A 12,381-nucleotide genomic window follows, 5' to 3' on the forward strand; every position below is an offset into this window, starting at 1 on the left:
TTTTCACAATGAACCCCAGAATCTCACTCTAACAAACGTGTATCTCAGAGTCAGAATGAACCCCAGCATCTCACTCCAAGAAACTCGTATCTGATAGTCACAATGAACCACAGCATCTCACTCCAACAAACTTGTATCCCATAGTCACAATGAACCCCAGCATCTCACTCCAACAAACTTGTATCTCATTTTCACAATGAACCCCAGCATCTCACCCCAACAAACTTGTATCTCATAGTCACAATGAACCCCAGCATCTCACTCCAACAAACTTGTATCTTACAGTCACAATGAACCCCAGCATCTCACCCCAACAAACTTGTATCTCATAGTCACAATGAACCCCCGCATCTCACTCCAACAAACTCGTATCTCATTTTCACAATGAACCCCAGCATCTCACTCTAACAAATGTGTATCTGAGTCAGAATGAACCCCAGCATCTCACTCCAAGAAACGCGTATCTGATAGTCACAATGAACCTCAGCATCTCACTCCAACAAACTTGTATCCCATAGTCACAATGAACCCCAGCATCTCACTCCAACAAACTTGTATCTCATTTTCACAATGAACCCCAGCATCTCACCCCAACAAGCTTGTATCTCATAGTCACAATGAACCCCAGCATCTCACTCCAACAAACTTGTATCTTACAGTCACAATGAACCCCAGCATCTCACCCCAACAAACTTGTATCTCATAGACACAATGAACCCCAGCATCTCACTCCAACAAACTTGTACCTCACAGTCACAATGAACCCCAGCATCTCACCCCAACAAACTTGTATCTCATAGACACAATGAACCCCAGCATCTCACCCCAACAAACTTGTATCTCATAGACACAATGAACCCCAGCATCTCACCCCAACAAACTTGTATCTCATAGACACAATGAACCCCAGCATCTCACCCCAACAAACTTGTATCTCATAGACACAATGAACCCCAGCATCTCACCCCAACAAGCTTGTATCTCATAGTCACAATGAACCCCAGCATCTCACTCCAACAAACTTGTATCTTACAGTCACAATGAACCCCAGCATCTCACCCCAACAAACTTGTATCTCATAGACACAATGAACCCCAGCATCTCACCCCAACAAACTTGTACCTCACAGTCACAATGAACCCCAGCATCTCACCCCAACAAACTTGTATCCCATAGACACAATGAACCCCAGTACCTCACTCCAACAAACTTGTACCTCACAGTCACAATGAACCCCAGCATCTCACCCCAACAAACTTGTATCTCATAGACACAATGAACCCCAGCATCTCACCCCAACAAACTTGTATCTCATAGACACAATGAACCCCAGCATCTCACCCCAACAAACTTGTATCTCATAGACACAATGAACCCCAGCATCTCACCCCAACAAACCTGTATCTCATAGACACAATGAACCCCAGCATCTCATCATATCTGCCACTCACAGCCCTTACCCATCACCAGACCACCTCACCCAGAGCATCTCTCCTCTTGCCACAGCCCTGCAGACACGTGAGCTGAAAGGAAAGAATAGAGCTGTGCTCATGACTTGGGTAATAATGAAGAAAAAGATAATAACATTAAAACAATCAATGCAAGCGCTGGCTATTTTCAAAAATAGCAAAATGGCAATTAAAATGGAGTAAGTGATGAATTTATTGTCAGGGTAAGTGTTACTGAAATGTTTCGGTTTATGGTTTATGTTAGGGAAGGAACCTGGTCGTCCTGGGGGTATGGATTGTTGTTTAGGTGAGTAGAAAGTGTTAGAACAAGATAGGGTTAGCATTAGAGTTAGGACAAAGGTTGGCCTTAGAATAAGGTTTAGGTTCGGGGTTTACATTTATGGCTAAGGCCATATTTTGAACATTATGGAATTCAATATTTTGGGTTTGTCATTATTATCAGCCTAAGTTTAAATGAAACATACGTCAGCATGTATTCCTTATTCTATTTTATTATTATAACCACAGCATCTTCAACCTTCTTCCGTCCCTCAGTCACCTTCTGCAGAGGCCCTGCGCGTCTACATCTGTACCGCAGCATCTCTCCGTGATCTGCCTCTAAGGCTTCTTCCCTCAAAACCTCAGCATCGCCCCATTATCTGCCTCTCAAACTCCTTCCACAGAACGCGGTGTCTCTCCACGATCTCCCTCTCAAACTCCTTCAACAGAACCTTGGCGTCTCGCCACAATCTACTTCTCAGACTCCTTCCACAGAACGCAGTGTCTCACCACGATCTGCCTCTCAAACTCCTTCCCTGACACCCCCAGGATCTCTCCACGGTCTCCCTCTCCAACTCCTTCAAGAGAACCTTGGCGTCTTGCCACAATCTACTTCTCAGACTCCTTCTACAGCACGCGGTGTCTCTCCACGATCTCCCTCTCAAACTCCTTCAACAGAACCTTGGCGTCTCGCCACGATCTGCTTCTCAGACTCCTTCCACAGAACGCGGTGTCCCTCCACGATCTCCCTCTTAAACTCCTTCAACAGAACCTTGTCGTCTCGCCACGATCTACTTCTCAGAGTCCTTCACCAGAAGCCCAGCATCTCACCACAATCTGCCTCTCAAAATTCTTCCCCAGAATCCCGACATTTCACCTCAATCTGCCTCTCAAACTCCATCACTTAGAATCTCAGCTCCAGACCACCAACTTTCCTATAGGAAGCCAGCTACTCAACACTTTGTATCGCATTCTTGTTCTATGGACCTTCAGAATCTTCCTAGTTCCTCTTTCCTGTTCATTTACTCGTTCCTGGTACTCTCTGGGATTGTTTTCTAATTGCAGATAATGTTCTAAACTCAAACTGGGGTTATTATTTGGACCTGCAGTTCTGTGTTTATGCATTGACCCCTGTATTTCCTTTTAGTACAAACCTTTCTCCGAGGAGATCCAAACACAGCAGTACCGGGCTCTAGAAGTTCTACTGGGATCAGGATACAGCACTCCAGCGGATATATGGAGCACTGCATGCATGGTAAGGACCATGGTCCAATGCACTGCATGTATGGTAAGGACCACGACCCAGTGCACTGCATGCATGATAAGAACCTCCCACCCGTGCATACCATCCAGTGCACTGTATGCATGGTAAGGACCACGACACAGTGCACTGCATGCATGGTAAGGACCATGGTCCAATGCACTGCATGCATGGTAAGGACCATGACCCAATGCACTGAATGCATGGTAAGAACCACGACCCAGTGCACTGCATGCATGATAAGAACCTCCCAACCGTGCATACCATCCAGTGCACTGTATGCATGGTAAGGACTACGACCCAGTGCACTGCATGCAGGGTAAGGACCACTACTGTGTGTACTACGTGCTTGGTACAAGACCACGACCCAGTGCACTGCATGCATGGTAAGGGCCACCAGTTGGTGCACTGTGTAGATGTTAAGGGCCACCAACTTATATACTGCATTCATGATAAGGACCATGACCCAATGCACTGCATGCATGGTAAGGACCACCACTATGTGTACTGTGTGCTTGGTACGGCCACGGTCCAGTGCACTGCATGTGCGGTAAGGACCACCACTGGGTGTACTGCATGCATTGTACGAACCACAACCTGGTGCAGAGCATGCATGATAAGGACCACCACCTGGTGTACTGCATGCATGATAAGAACATCCCACCGGTGCACACCATCCAGTGTGCTGCATGCACGGTAAGGACCATGACCCAGTGCACTGCATGCATGGTAAGGATCACAACCCAGTGCACTCCATGAACTGTAAGAACCTCCCACCAGTGCATACCACCCTGTGCACTGCATGCGTGGTAAGGACCACAACCCAGTGCATTGCATGCATGGTAAGAACCACCACCGGGTGCACTGCGTACATGGTATGGACCACAACCCAGTGCACTGAATGCATGGTAAGGACCACCACCGGGTGTACTGTGTGCATGGTATGGACCACAACCCGGTGCACTGCATGTATGGTAAGGGACACCAGTTGGTGCTCTGCGTATATGTTAAGGGCCACCAACTTGTACACTGCACGCATGGTAAGGACCACAACCCAGTGCACTGCATGCATGGTAAGGACCACCACCGGGTGTACTGTGTGCATGGTATGGACCACAACCCGGTTCACTGCATGTATGGTAAGGGCCACCAGTTGGTGCTCTGCGTGCATGTTAAGGGCCACTAATTTGTACACTGCACGCATGGTAAGGACCATGACCCAATGCACTGCAAGCATTATAAGGACCATGACCCAGCTCATGCATGGTAAGAACCTCCCATTGGTGGATATCACCCAGTGCACTGCGTGTAGATCCATATATGTGGAGGTAATTACAGTAAAACTTTGCTTGCCCATAGAGACTTACCTTCACTATATGTTAGTCCTCGATATTCTTGATACAATATTTTGTGCACGCAATATTTTGCCTAAACACCCTTATACATGGTCCCTTAAGTGTTTGCCAATGAGGTGAAATATAGGGTACAGCATATGGTTTGTCTCCTGCAGAAGACAACCAGCTTTATTTAATGTTCTGAAAAGGGAAATATTGATTCTTTGAGAGGAAGTGGGTTGAGATAATCTGATGAGAAAAGTTTAGTAATATCTTACTGTTCCAGGCATTCGAAATGGCCACAGCTTCTTACCTGTTTGAGCCTCAAGCCGGGAAGATGTTCTCCAGAAATGATGGTATGAATTTTTTTAACTTTTAACTTCCCAGCTATGATTATTTGCAAATGTCCGATTTTTCCTGTACCTTTTTAAAGCATGCACGTTGTGTTCTCTTTTGCTTTCTTTCGCCCTTGCAGATCACTTAGCATGCATAATGGAACTTCTTGGACGGATCCCACCCAAAGTTGCTTTGTCGGGGACAAATTCAGCAACATTCTTCAACAGACAAGGTGTGATCAGTCTGCCAATTCCATGATTTTAGATTTTTTTGTAAAGGGAAGAAATATCCTTAAATTATAATACTTGAGGTAGGACCGGATGTGGAAGATACCACCTGATGGGCAGTTGCATTGGTGTGCAGGAGGGGACATTCTTCACATGAGCCTGGAGAGGATCCGTGTCAAGTAGAGAAGGAAGCATTTGGTGGGGGAGAAGAAGGAAACAGCAGTGGTTCCTCTTAAAGGGCAGAGGGGCATCACCCCACCTGCTGCGAGAGCAGCAGGAAAACACAGATTCATAAAATGGTCATTACCATTTTATTATATCTGTGTGCCACTGGCCCGCACTGTTATAGCACAAGTGGGAGGAAGGGTGATTCCTGTGGATTGCAGGATGACTGGTTGCAGTGGGGAGTGCGCATGTCAGATTTGATGGTTGTCTTGCAACAGCCAGCCCAATATGTGCACTTCAGATCCAACAATCCCAGCGCTGTGAAACAGCCATGAGATTGTAGGCACAGGCCTCCAGCCTCAAAATGAGTGCTGGGTTAGCCTGCTCCAACCAATCCAGGTGCTTCTCCCATGCTGCAAACAGCAAGAGAGCAGCTCCAGGAATGGTTGAATTTGTGTTATACTTGTCAGGAAGTCAACTACTTTCTTTCCCTTTCCTGGTCTTCACCCTCAAGATACCCAGAAAGAAGGGGCACCGGATGGAGAGCCAGTAACATCTCAGCGAGTTTTTCAGCATTGTGACGCACACCACTACTTTTTAATGTTACCAGTCGGCCATGGAAGGGATCCTTGTTCTAACCTACTTGTTCTCAAACAACACATAGGCCCTCATTATGATATTGGCGGTAAAAACCGCCTACTGCCGCGGCGACGGCCACCAAAAACCGTCGCCGCGGCTACCAGCTGTCCTCCGTATTATGACCACATCCGGGTTTCCGCCAGAAGGATGGCGGAAATCCGGCTGTGGCCATGCCGGTGGATGGCGGTAATGTGGCGCTGCTGCCAGCAGCAGCACCACACCAGTACACCGCCGCCAGCCTTATTATAAGAAATAATACAGCCTGGCGGTGTTCTGCTGGCGGACGCTGCTGCTGGCAGCAGCGCTCTGTCCCGTCTCCTGCCGGAGGGCACCCTAAAAACAGGTAAGTCGGTGCTCCGACAGGGGTTGGGGTAAGGGGTGTTGTGTGTGTGTGTGGGGTGTGTGTGAATGTTCATGCGTGCGTGTATGCGGGTGTGTGTTCCGTGTCGAATGTGTGTGCATGTATTGATGTGTGAGTGCGTGTTTGTTGTGTTCTGTGAATGTGTGTCTCCGTGTATGTATGAAAATATGTGCGGATGTGTTTGTGAATGGATGTATGCATGCGTGGATGAATGTGGGAATGGGTGTGTGTATGCGTGTGTGCGTGTGTGAAGGGAGGGGTGTGAATGAAGGGGGGGTCTGGAGAGGAAGGGGGTTGGGGGGAATCTGGGGAGGGGGGTGGTGTGGTAAAGACCTCTATCAATGACAGGGACGGAATTCCCTGTCACTGATAGTGCCTACCGCCATGGTTTTCGTGACGGTAAGGAAGCCACGAAATCCATGGCGGTAGGCGGGGTCATTATCCCGCAGGCGGTACAGCGACGGCCGCCCGGCTGGTACCAAACCGCCAAAGTCATAATATGGTGGAAAGTACCGCAAGCCTGTTGGCAGTACTTTCCACCATATTACCGCCGACCTCCAGGGTCATAATGAGGGCCATAATCTCCAAATAGTCAAGGGGGTTGAAGGCTGTCTCTTTCTGATCTAAGATCTTCAAAATGTTACTATAAATATCGACTGAGTCTGTCTCCCTGCACGTCCAAATCTGAAAAATGGGATTTAAATTTCCTAGTGTGTCAAGAGATATATATGTATATGTTTCCACAATTAGAGCCAGATGTACAAAGCGTTTCACCAGTCGCAAACGGCCCATTGGGACGTTTATGACTGGTAAAATGCTTTTTGGCATGTACCAACCTATTTTACAAGTAAGTAACCTATTACTGAATAACAAAATAGGGTTTGTGACTCGCTATTTGGAAGGGGTGTGCCAAGGGCGTTCCTTCCGAGTAGCGAGTCACACTGGTATATAAGAATGTTTTGTGACTGTGAATGCAGTCGCAAACATTCGCAGTTACCACCAACTTCAAGTTGGTGGTAAGCCATTCGCAAATGGGAACCTAAGGGATCCCTTTCCCTTTGTGAATGGGGGTGCAAACAGTTTTTAAGAGCAGGAAGTAGTCCCACGGGCCACTACCTATTCTTAAAAAAGGAAAATAAAATGTTTCATTTTTCTCTTTATAATGTAGCCCGTTTTCCTTTCTGGAAAACAGGCCACATCACACAAAAAAAATGATTTATTGACAAAGCAATCACACACATGGTGGTCTGCTGAACCCAGCAGGCCACCATCCCTGTGATTGTAGCCATTCACAATGGGTCGCAAATTGCGACCTGCCTCATGAATATTGATGAGACAGTTCCATTTGCGACCCACTGGGAACTGTTAACAGTGTTATACACACTGTTGTACATCGTAGTTTGTGATTTCCTAATAGCGAATCGCTAAAATGTGCTATTAGGAATTTGCAAATCTGAGATTTCGTACATCTGCTCCCTAGAGACAATCCATCAATTCAAAGATATTTTTAATCAAGAGGGTATATTTGAGATTATGCAACGGATCAAAGTATTTAAGAAGAAATGGTGAATTGGTCAGACCTGCCCGCTGTCAGTCACTCCTGCACCCACAGCCAGACCTGCATGCTTTCAGTCACTCCTGCACTACTGGCCAGACCTGCACGCTGTCAGTCACTGCTGAACCATCAGACAGACTTGCACGCTGTCAGTCACTCCTGCACCCACAGCCAGACCTGCATGCTTTCAGTCACTCCTGCACTACTGGCCAGACCTGCACGCTGTCAGTCACTGCTGAACCATCAGACAGACTTGCACGCTGTCAGTCACTCCTGCACCCACAGCCAGACCTGCATGCTATCAGTCACTCCTGCACCATCAGCCGGACCTGCATTTGGTCAGTCACTCCTGCACATACAGCCAGACCTGCCTGCTGTCAGTCACTCCTGCACCCTAGTCCAGACCTGTACGCTGTCAGTCACTCCTGCACCATCACCTGGCCTGTACGCTGTTAGAGACTCCTGCACTATCAGCCAGACCTGCCTGCTGTTAGTCACTACTGCACCATAGTCCAGACCTGTACGCTGTCAGTCACTCCTGCACCCACAGCCAGACCTGCATGCTTTCAGTCACTCCTACACTACTGGCCAGACTTGCACGCTGTCAGTCACTGCTGAACCATCAGACAGAATTGCACAATGTCAGTCACTCCTGCACCCACAGCCAGACCTGCATGATTTCAGTCACTCCTGCACTACTGGCCAGACCTGCACGCTGTCAGTCACTGCTGAACCATCAGACAAACTTGCATGCTGTCAGTCACTCCTGCACCCACAGCCAGACCTGCATCCTATCAGTCACTCCTGCACCATCAGCCGGACCTGCATGTGGTCAGTCACTCCTGCACATACAGCCAGACCTGCCCGCTGTCAGTCACTCCTGCACCCTAGTCCAGACCTGTAGCTGTCAGTCACTCCTGCACCATCACCTGGCCTGTACGCTGTTAGAGACTCCTGCACTATCAGCCAGACCTGCCCGCTGTTAGTCACTCCTGCACCATAGTCCAGACCTGTACGCTGTCAGTCACTCCTGCACCCACAGCCAGACCTGCATGCTTTCAGTCATTCCTGCACTACTGGCCAGACCTGCACGCTGTCAGTCACTGCTGAACCATCCGCTGTCAGTCACTCCTGCACCCACAGCCAGACCTGCATGCTATCAGTCACTCCTGCACCGTCAGCCGGACCTGCATGTGGTCATTCACTCCTGCACATACAGCCAGACCTGCCCGCTGTCAGTCACTCCTGCACCCTAGTCCAGACCTGTACGCTGTCAGTCACTCCTGCACCATCACCTAGCCAGTACGCTGTTAGTGACTCCTGCACTATTAGCCAGACCTGCCCACTGTTAGTCACTCCTGCACCATAGTCCAGACCTGTACGCTGTCAGTCACTCCTGCACCCACAGCCAGACCTGCATGCTTTCAGTCACTCCTGCACTACTGGCCAGACCTGCACGCTGTCAGTCACTGCTGAACCATCAGACAGACTTGCACGCTGTCAGTCACTCCTGCACCCACAGCCAGACCTGCATGCTATCAGTCACTCCTGCACCGTCAGCCGGACCTGCATGTGGTCAGTCACACCTGCACATACAGCCAGACCTGCCCTCTGTCAGTCACTCCTGCACCCTAGTCCAGACCTGTACGCTGTCAGTCACTCCTGCACCATCACCTGGCCTGTACGCTGTTAGTGACTCCTGCACTATCAGCCAGACCTGACCGCTGTCAGTCACTCTTGCACCATGAGTGAGTCCTACCAACTGTCAGTCACTCCTGCAGCATTGGCCAGACCTGCCTGCTGTCAGTAACTCCTCCTCACAAAGGCCTTGACTCCCTCCATCAGTGTCTGAATGCTGGAGAAGCAGCTGCAATAGTGGGACACTTGCTGGCTAGTTGACTGAATGTACAGGGGTCCTACTAACAGGGCCAGCCTTTGGCATGGGTGAGCAGGGCCGATGCCCAGGGCATAGTCCACCAGAGGGGCACTGGGGTTCCCTGCAGCAGGCTCCCTATGATGACTTAGGCCCTCATTACAACCCTGGCGGTCTTTGACCGCCAGGGCTGTTTTGTCGGAAGCACCGCCGACAGGCTGGCGGTGCTTCTTTGGGAATTACGACCGCGGCGCCACTTTTGTCCCGGCGGTTTAAATCCCCCAGGGCAGCGCTGCTTGCCCAGGGGATTACGAGTCCCCCTCCCGCCAGCCGCCGCTAGCGGTTTGAACCGCCATGAAAAGGCTGGCAGAAAGGGGAGTCGCGGGGCCCCCTGCCACGGCCCCATGCAGCTTTTCACTGTCTGCACAGCAGACAGTGAAAAGCGCGACGGGTGCAACTGCACCCGTCACACAGCCGCAACACCGCCGGCTCCATTTGGAGCCGGCTCACGTGTTGCGGCCGACATCCCCGCTGGACCGGCGGGCGGAAACCAGGTTTCCGCCCGCGGGCCCAGAGGGGATCTCCAAATAGACCCCGCAGGAGTGTGGCCGCATTGGCGGCCGCCCGGCGGTTTCAACTTGGCGGGCGGCGGTTGCCGCCCGCCAAGTTTGAAATGAGGGCCTAAGTGTGGAGGGGATGACAAATTTGGTTTTGCCCCGAGGGGTGCTCTCTGACCACAGGCTAGCTCTTCCTGCAAATATAAATGATCTGTGGGGGGATCCTTCATGGGTTAGTGAGCTCCCGCCTCTACAAACATTCTGACTATTCCCGCAGTGTCTTCAAATCCTGTCTTATATCAAGATGGGAAACACCAGGGGCCTGCTGGGGCACCTTCAAAACTCCTGGCACTCACCAAGCAAGAAAAGACCTGTAGCTGCAGGACAAGTTGAATATTCTCAAGGCTATAAAGCTCTATGTAAAGTCTACATTATAAAGTCTGGCACAACAGCATCTCTGTGTACACTATCTTCCTTGGACTGTTGCAGAACTGGTTTAAGAGACTGAAGGCCTGATTGAGATCTTGGTGGATGGGTTACTCCGTCACAACAGAGAGAGACATCCCATCCACCGAAATATAACTCCTATTATATCCTATGGAATTTATATTTCGGCGGACCGGATATCATCACTGTTGTGATTAAGTAACTCATCCGCCAAGATCTCAATCAGGCCCTGAAACCTTATGCTCACACAGCAGTGTTTCTTTATTGTTTCCATCCATGGACAGTTTAACAATGTCAGCTTGTTTTTCACCAGGTGACCTTTTACGGATCCCTTTCCTCTACCCATGCAGCCTGTACGAAACCTTGGTGGGGAGATTCAAGTGGCCGGCGACCGATGCTGATCCATTCACCAGCTTTCTGCAGCCCATGCTGGCCTACATGCCAGAGAAAAGGGCCACGGCTGAAAAATGCCTCCAACATCCCTGGATCAACTCATAAAAAATTCTTCTGGCGACCCAGTTAAAAGAACATCAATGAAAAATCATGAAACTGGTTTAACAGGATACTGATAGGCATTTGAACTACATTTACAAAAAAAGGGTGCTATAAATTCAGATTTTAGGAAATGTGTCAAACTGAGGAAGCTCTGTTTTTATTCTTTTACCTGAGATTATCATACTCTCTTTGTTATGTATGTTATAGGAGGCTGATTTTCCAACACTTGGTGAAAAGAATCACATAGACACCAAGGGCCAGATGTAGCAAAGGGTTTTTCCCATTCTGTGTCAATGGGAAAATGTGTTCGTACATATGGCCCCAAGTGAGCTCAACGTTGGCCCTCACATTTCACTGCCACAGCATGCTGTCTGGATATTGGTGTGAGATAAATTTATATGCAATGGATCTACCTGAGATTTCTAATCACAGGGACAGATTCACAAAGGGCCACCGCACTCGTGGCAGCGGGTGGCACTCATGGCAGGGCCCCGGTGCTCGTGGCGGTACCTCCACAATGAGTACCGGCAGTACGCAGGTGAGGGGTCCCTGCCACAAGTGTGCCCTGGGCCCCTTTGTGAATTGGGCCCCCTGGATCATAGCAATGCTCAAAGCCTTGCATGATCCCGGCCCTCAATGGCTGCAGTTGGTCATCCCTTTGAAAAATGATTGTTTCCCATCTGGAAATTTACTGCCATATCTGATCTCCTTGTCTTCAGGATATTTATCTTCCACTCACACCCCAGACAGGCACATCACTAGTATTCCACCTGCCCTGATCTGCAGCGCCTCTGAAATTGGACCAAAATGGGAAAAACACCAAAGGCATTTACTCTGGGACCCTTTCATCCCTCCACAAGGAGAGGTTTATAAGGTTGTCAGATACCCAGCCTGGTTGAAACACTTTCAGCACATATCTTTGTTTAACTTAAAGGTTTAATTCTGGTTAATCAGCTTAGATGTTCATCCTTCCTATCTCGGTAAAATAAGATTTAACACATCATATTTGCCCCTTAAGAAATTGAATTATACCGTGGTTGCTTCATAATCGGTTAGAACAATTTTTGCGATAGTTGAACGATGGACGCACGAGAGTTGGAAAGCAGAATGAAGTGATCGACAATATATATTTTTTATTTTATATGTCATCAACCATATCACAGCTCTGTAGATCTCAGAAATGGGGTCCTTATTGCCAGATGTCACCGGCAGTGCTTGTCACTGCAGAAAATTAGATTTAGAAGGCGCTGCTTTGCATTACTTTGTGTCAAGGGGGCGTTACATGGGCATTCCCACGCAACCACCCACCCTTTTTGACACAAAACCCTATCTACCAAAAAAGTGAGGCAGGGTTTTGCGTAAAAAATTAACGCCTTTTAAAACCAGGCATTAAATGGAGAAATG

At 48.9% G+C, this 12,381-nt stretch overlaps 1 protein-coding gene across 3 annotated transcripts in view; it reads left to right on the plus strand.

Moving 5' to 3' along the window:
- Nucleotides 1-11,117, plus strand: part of LOC138258845 (SRSF protein kinase 3-like) — a 119,442-nt gene extending 108,325 nt beyond the window's left edge. For all 3 annotated transcript variants that reach the window (XM_069206122.1, XM_069206123.1, XM_069206124.1), the window contains exons 9-12: nucleotides 2,875-2,982; nucleotides 4,609-4,678; nucleotides 4,798-4,890; nucleotides 10,796-11,117. In XM_069206122.1, coding sequence (XP_069062223.1) covers nucleotides 2,875-2,982; nucleotides 4,609-4,678; nucleotides 4,798-4,890; nucleotides 10,796-10,980 — 456 coding nt within the window. In that variant the 3' untranslated portion in view covers nucleotides 10,981-11,117. The remainder of the gene's footprint in view (nucleotides 1-2,874; nucleotides 2,983-4,608; nucleotides 4,679-4,797; nucleotides 4,891-10,795) is intronic.
- Nucleotides 11,118-12,381: the final 1,264 nt, after the last annotated feature.

This window comes from Pleurodeles waltl, chromosome 9 (assembly GCF_031143425.1).
Source record: "Pleurodeles waltl isolate 20211129_DDA chromosome 9, aPleWal1.hap1.20221129, whole genome shotgun sequence".
Classification (NCBI taxonomy): domain Eukaryota; kingdom Metazoa; phylum Chordata; class Amphibia; order Caudata; family Salamandridae; genus Pleurodeles; species Pleurodeles waltl.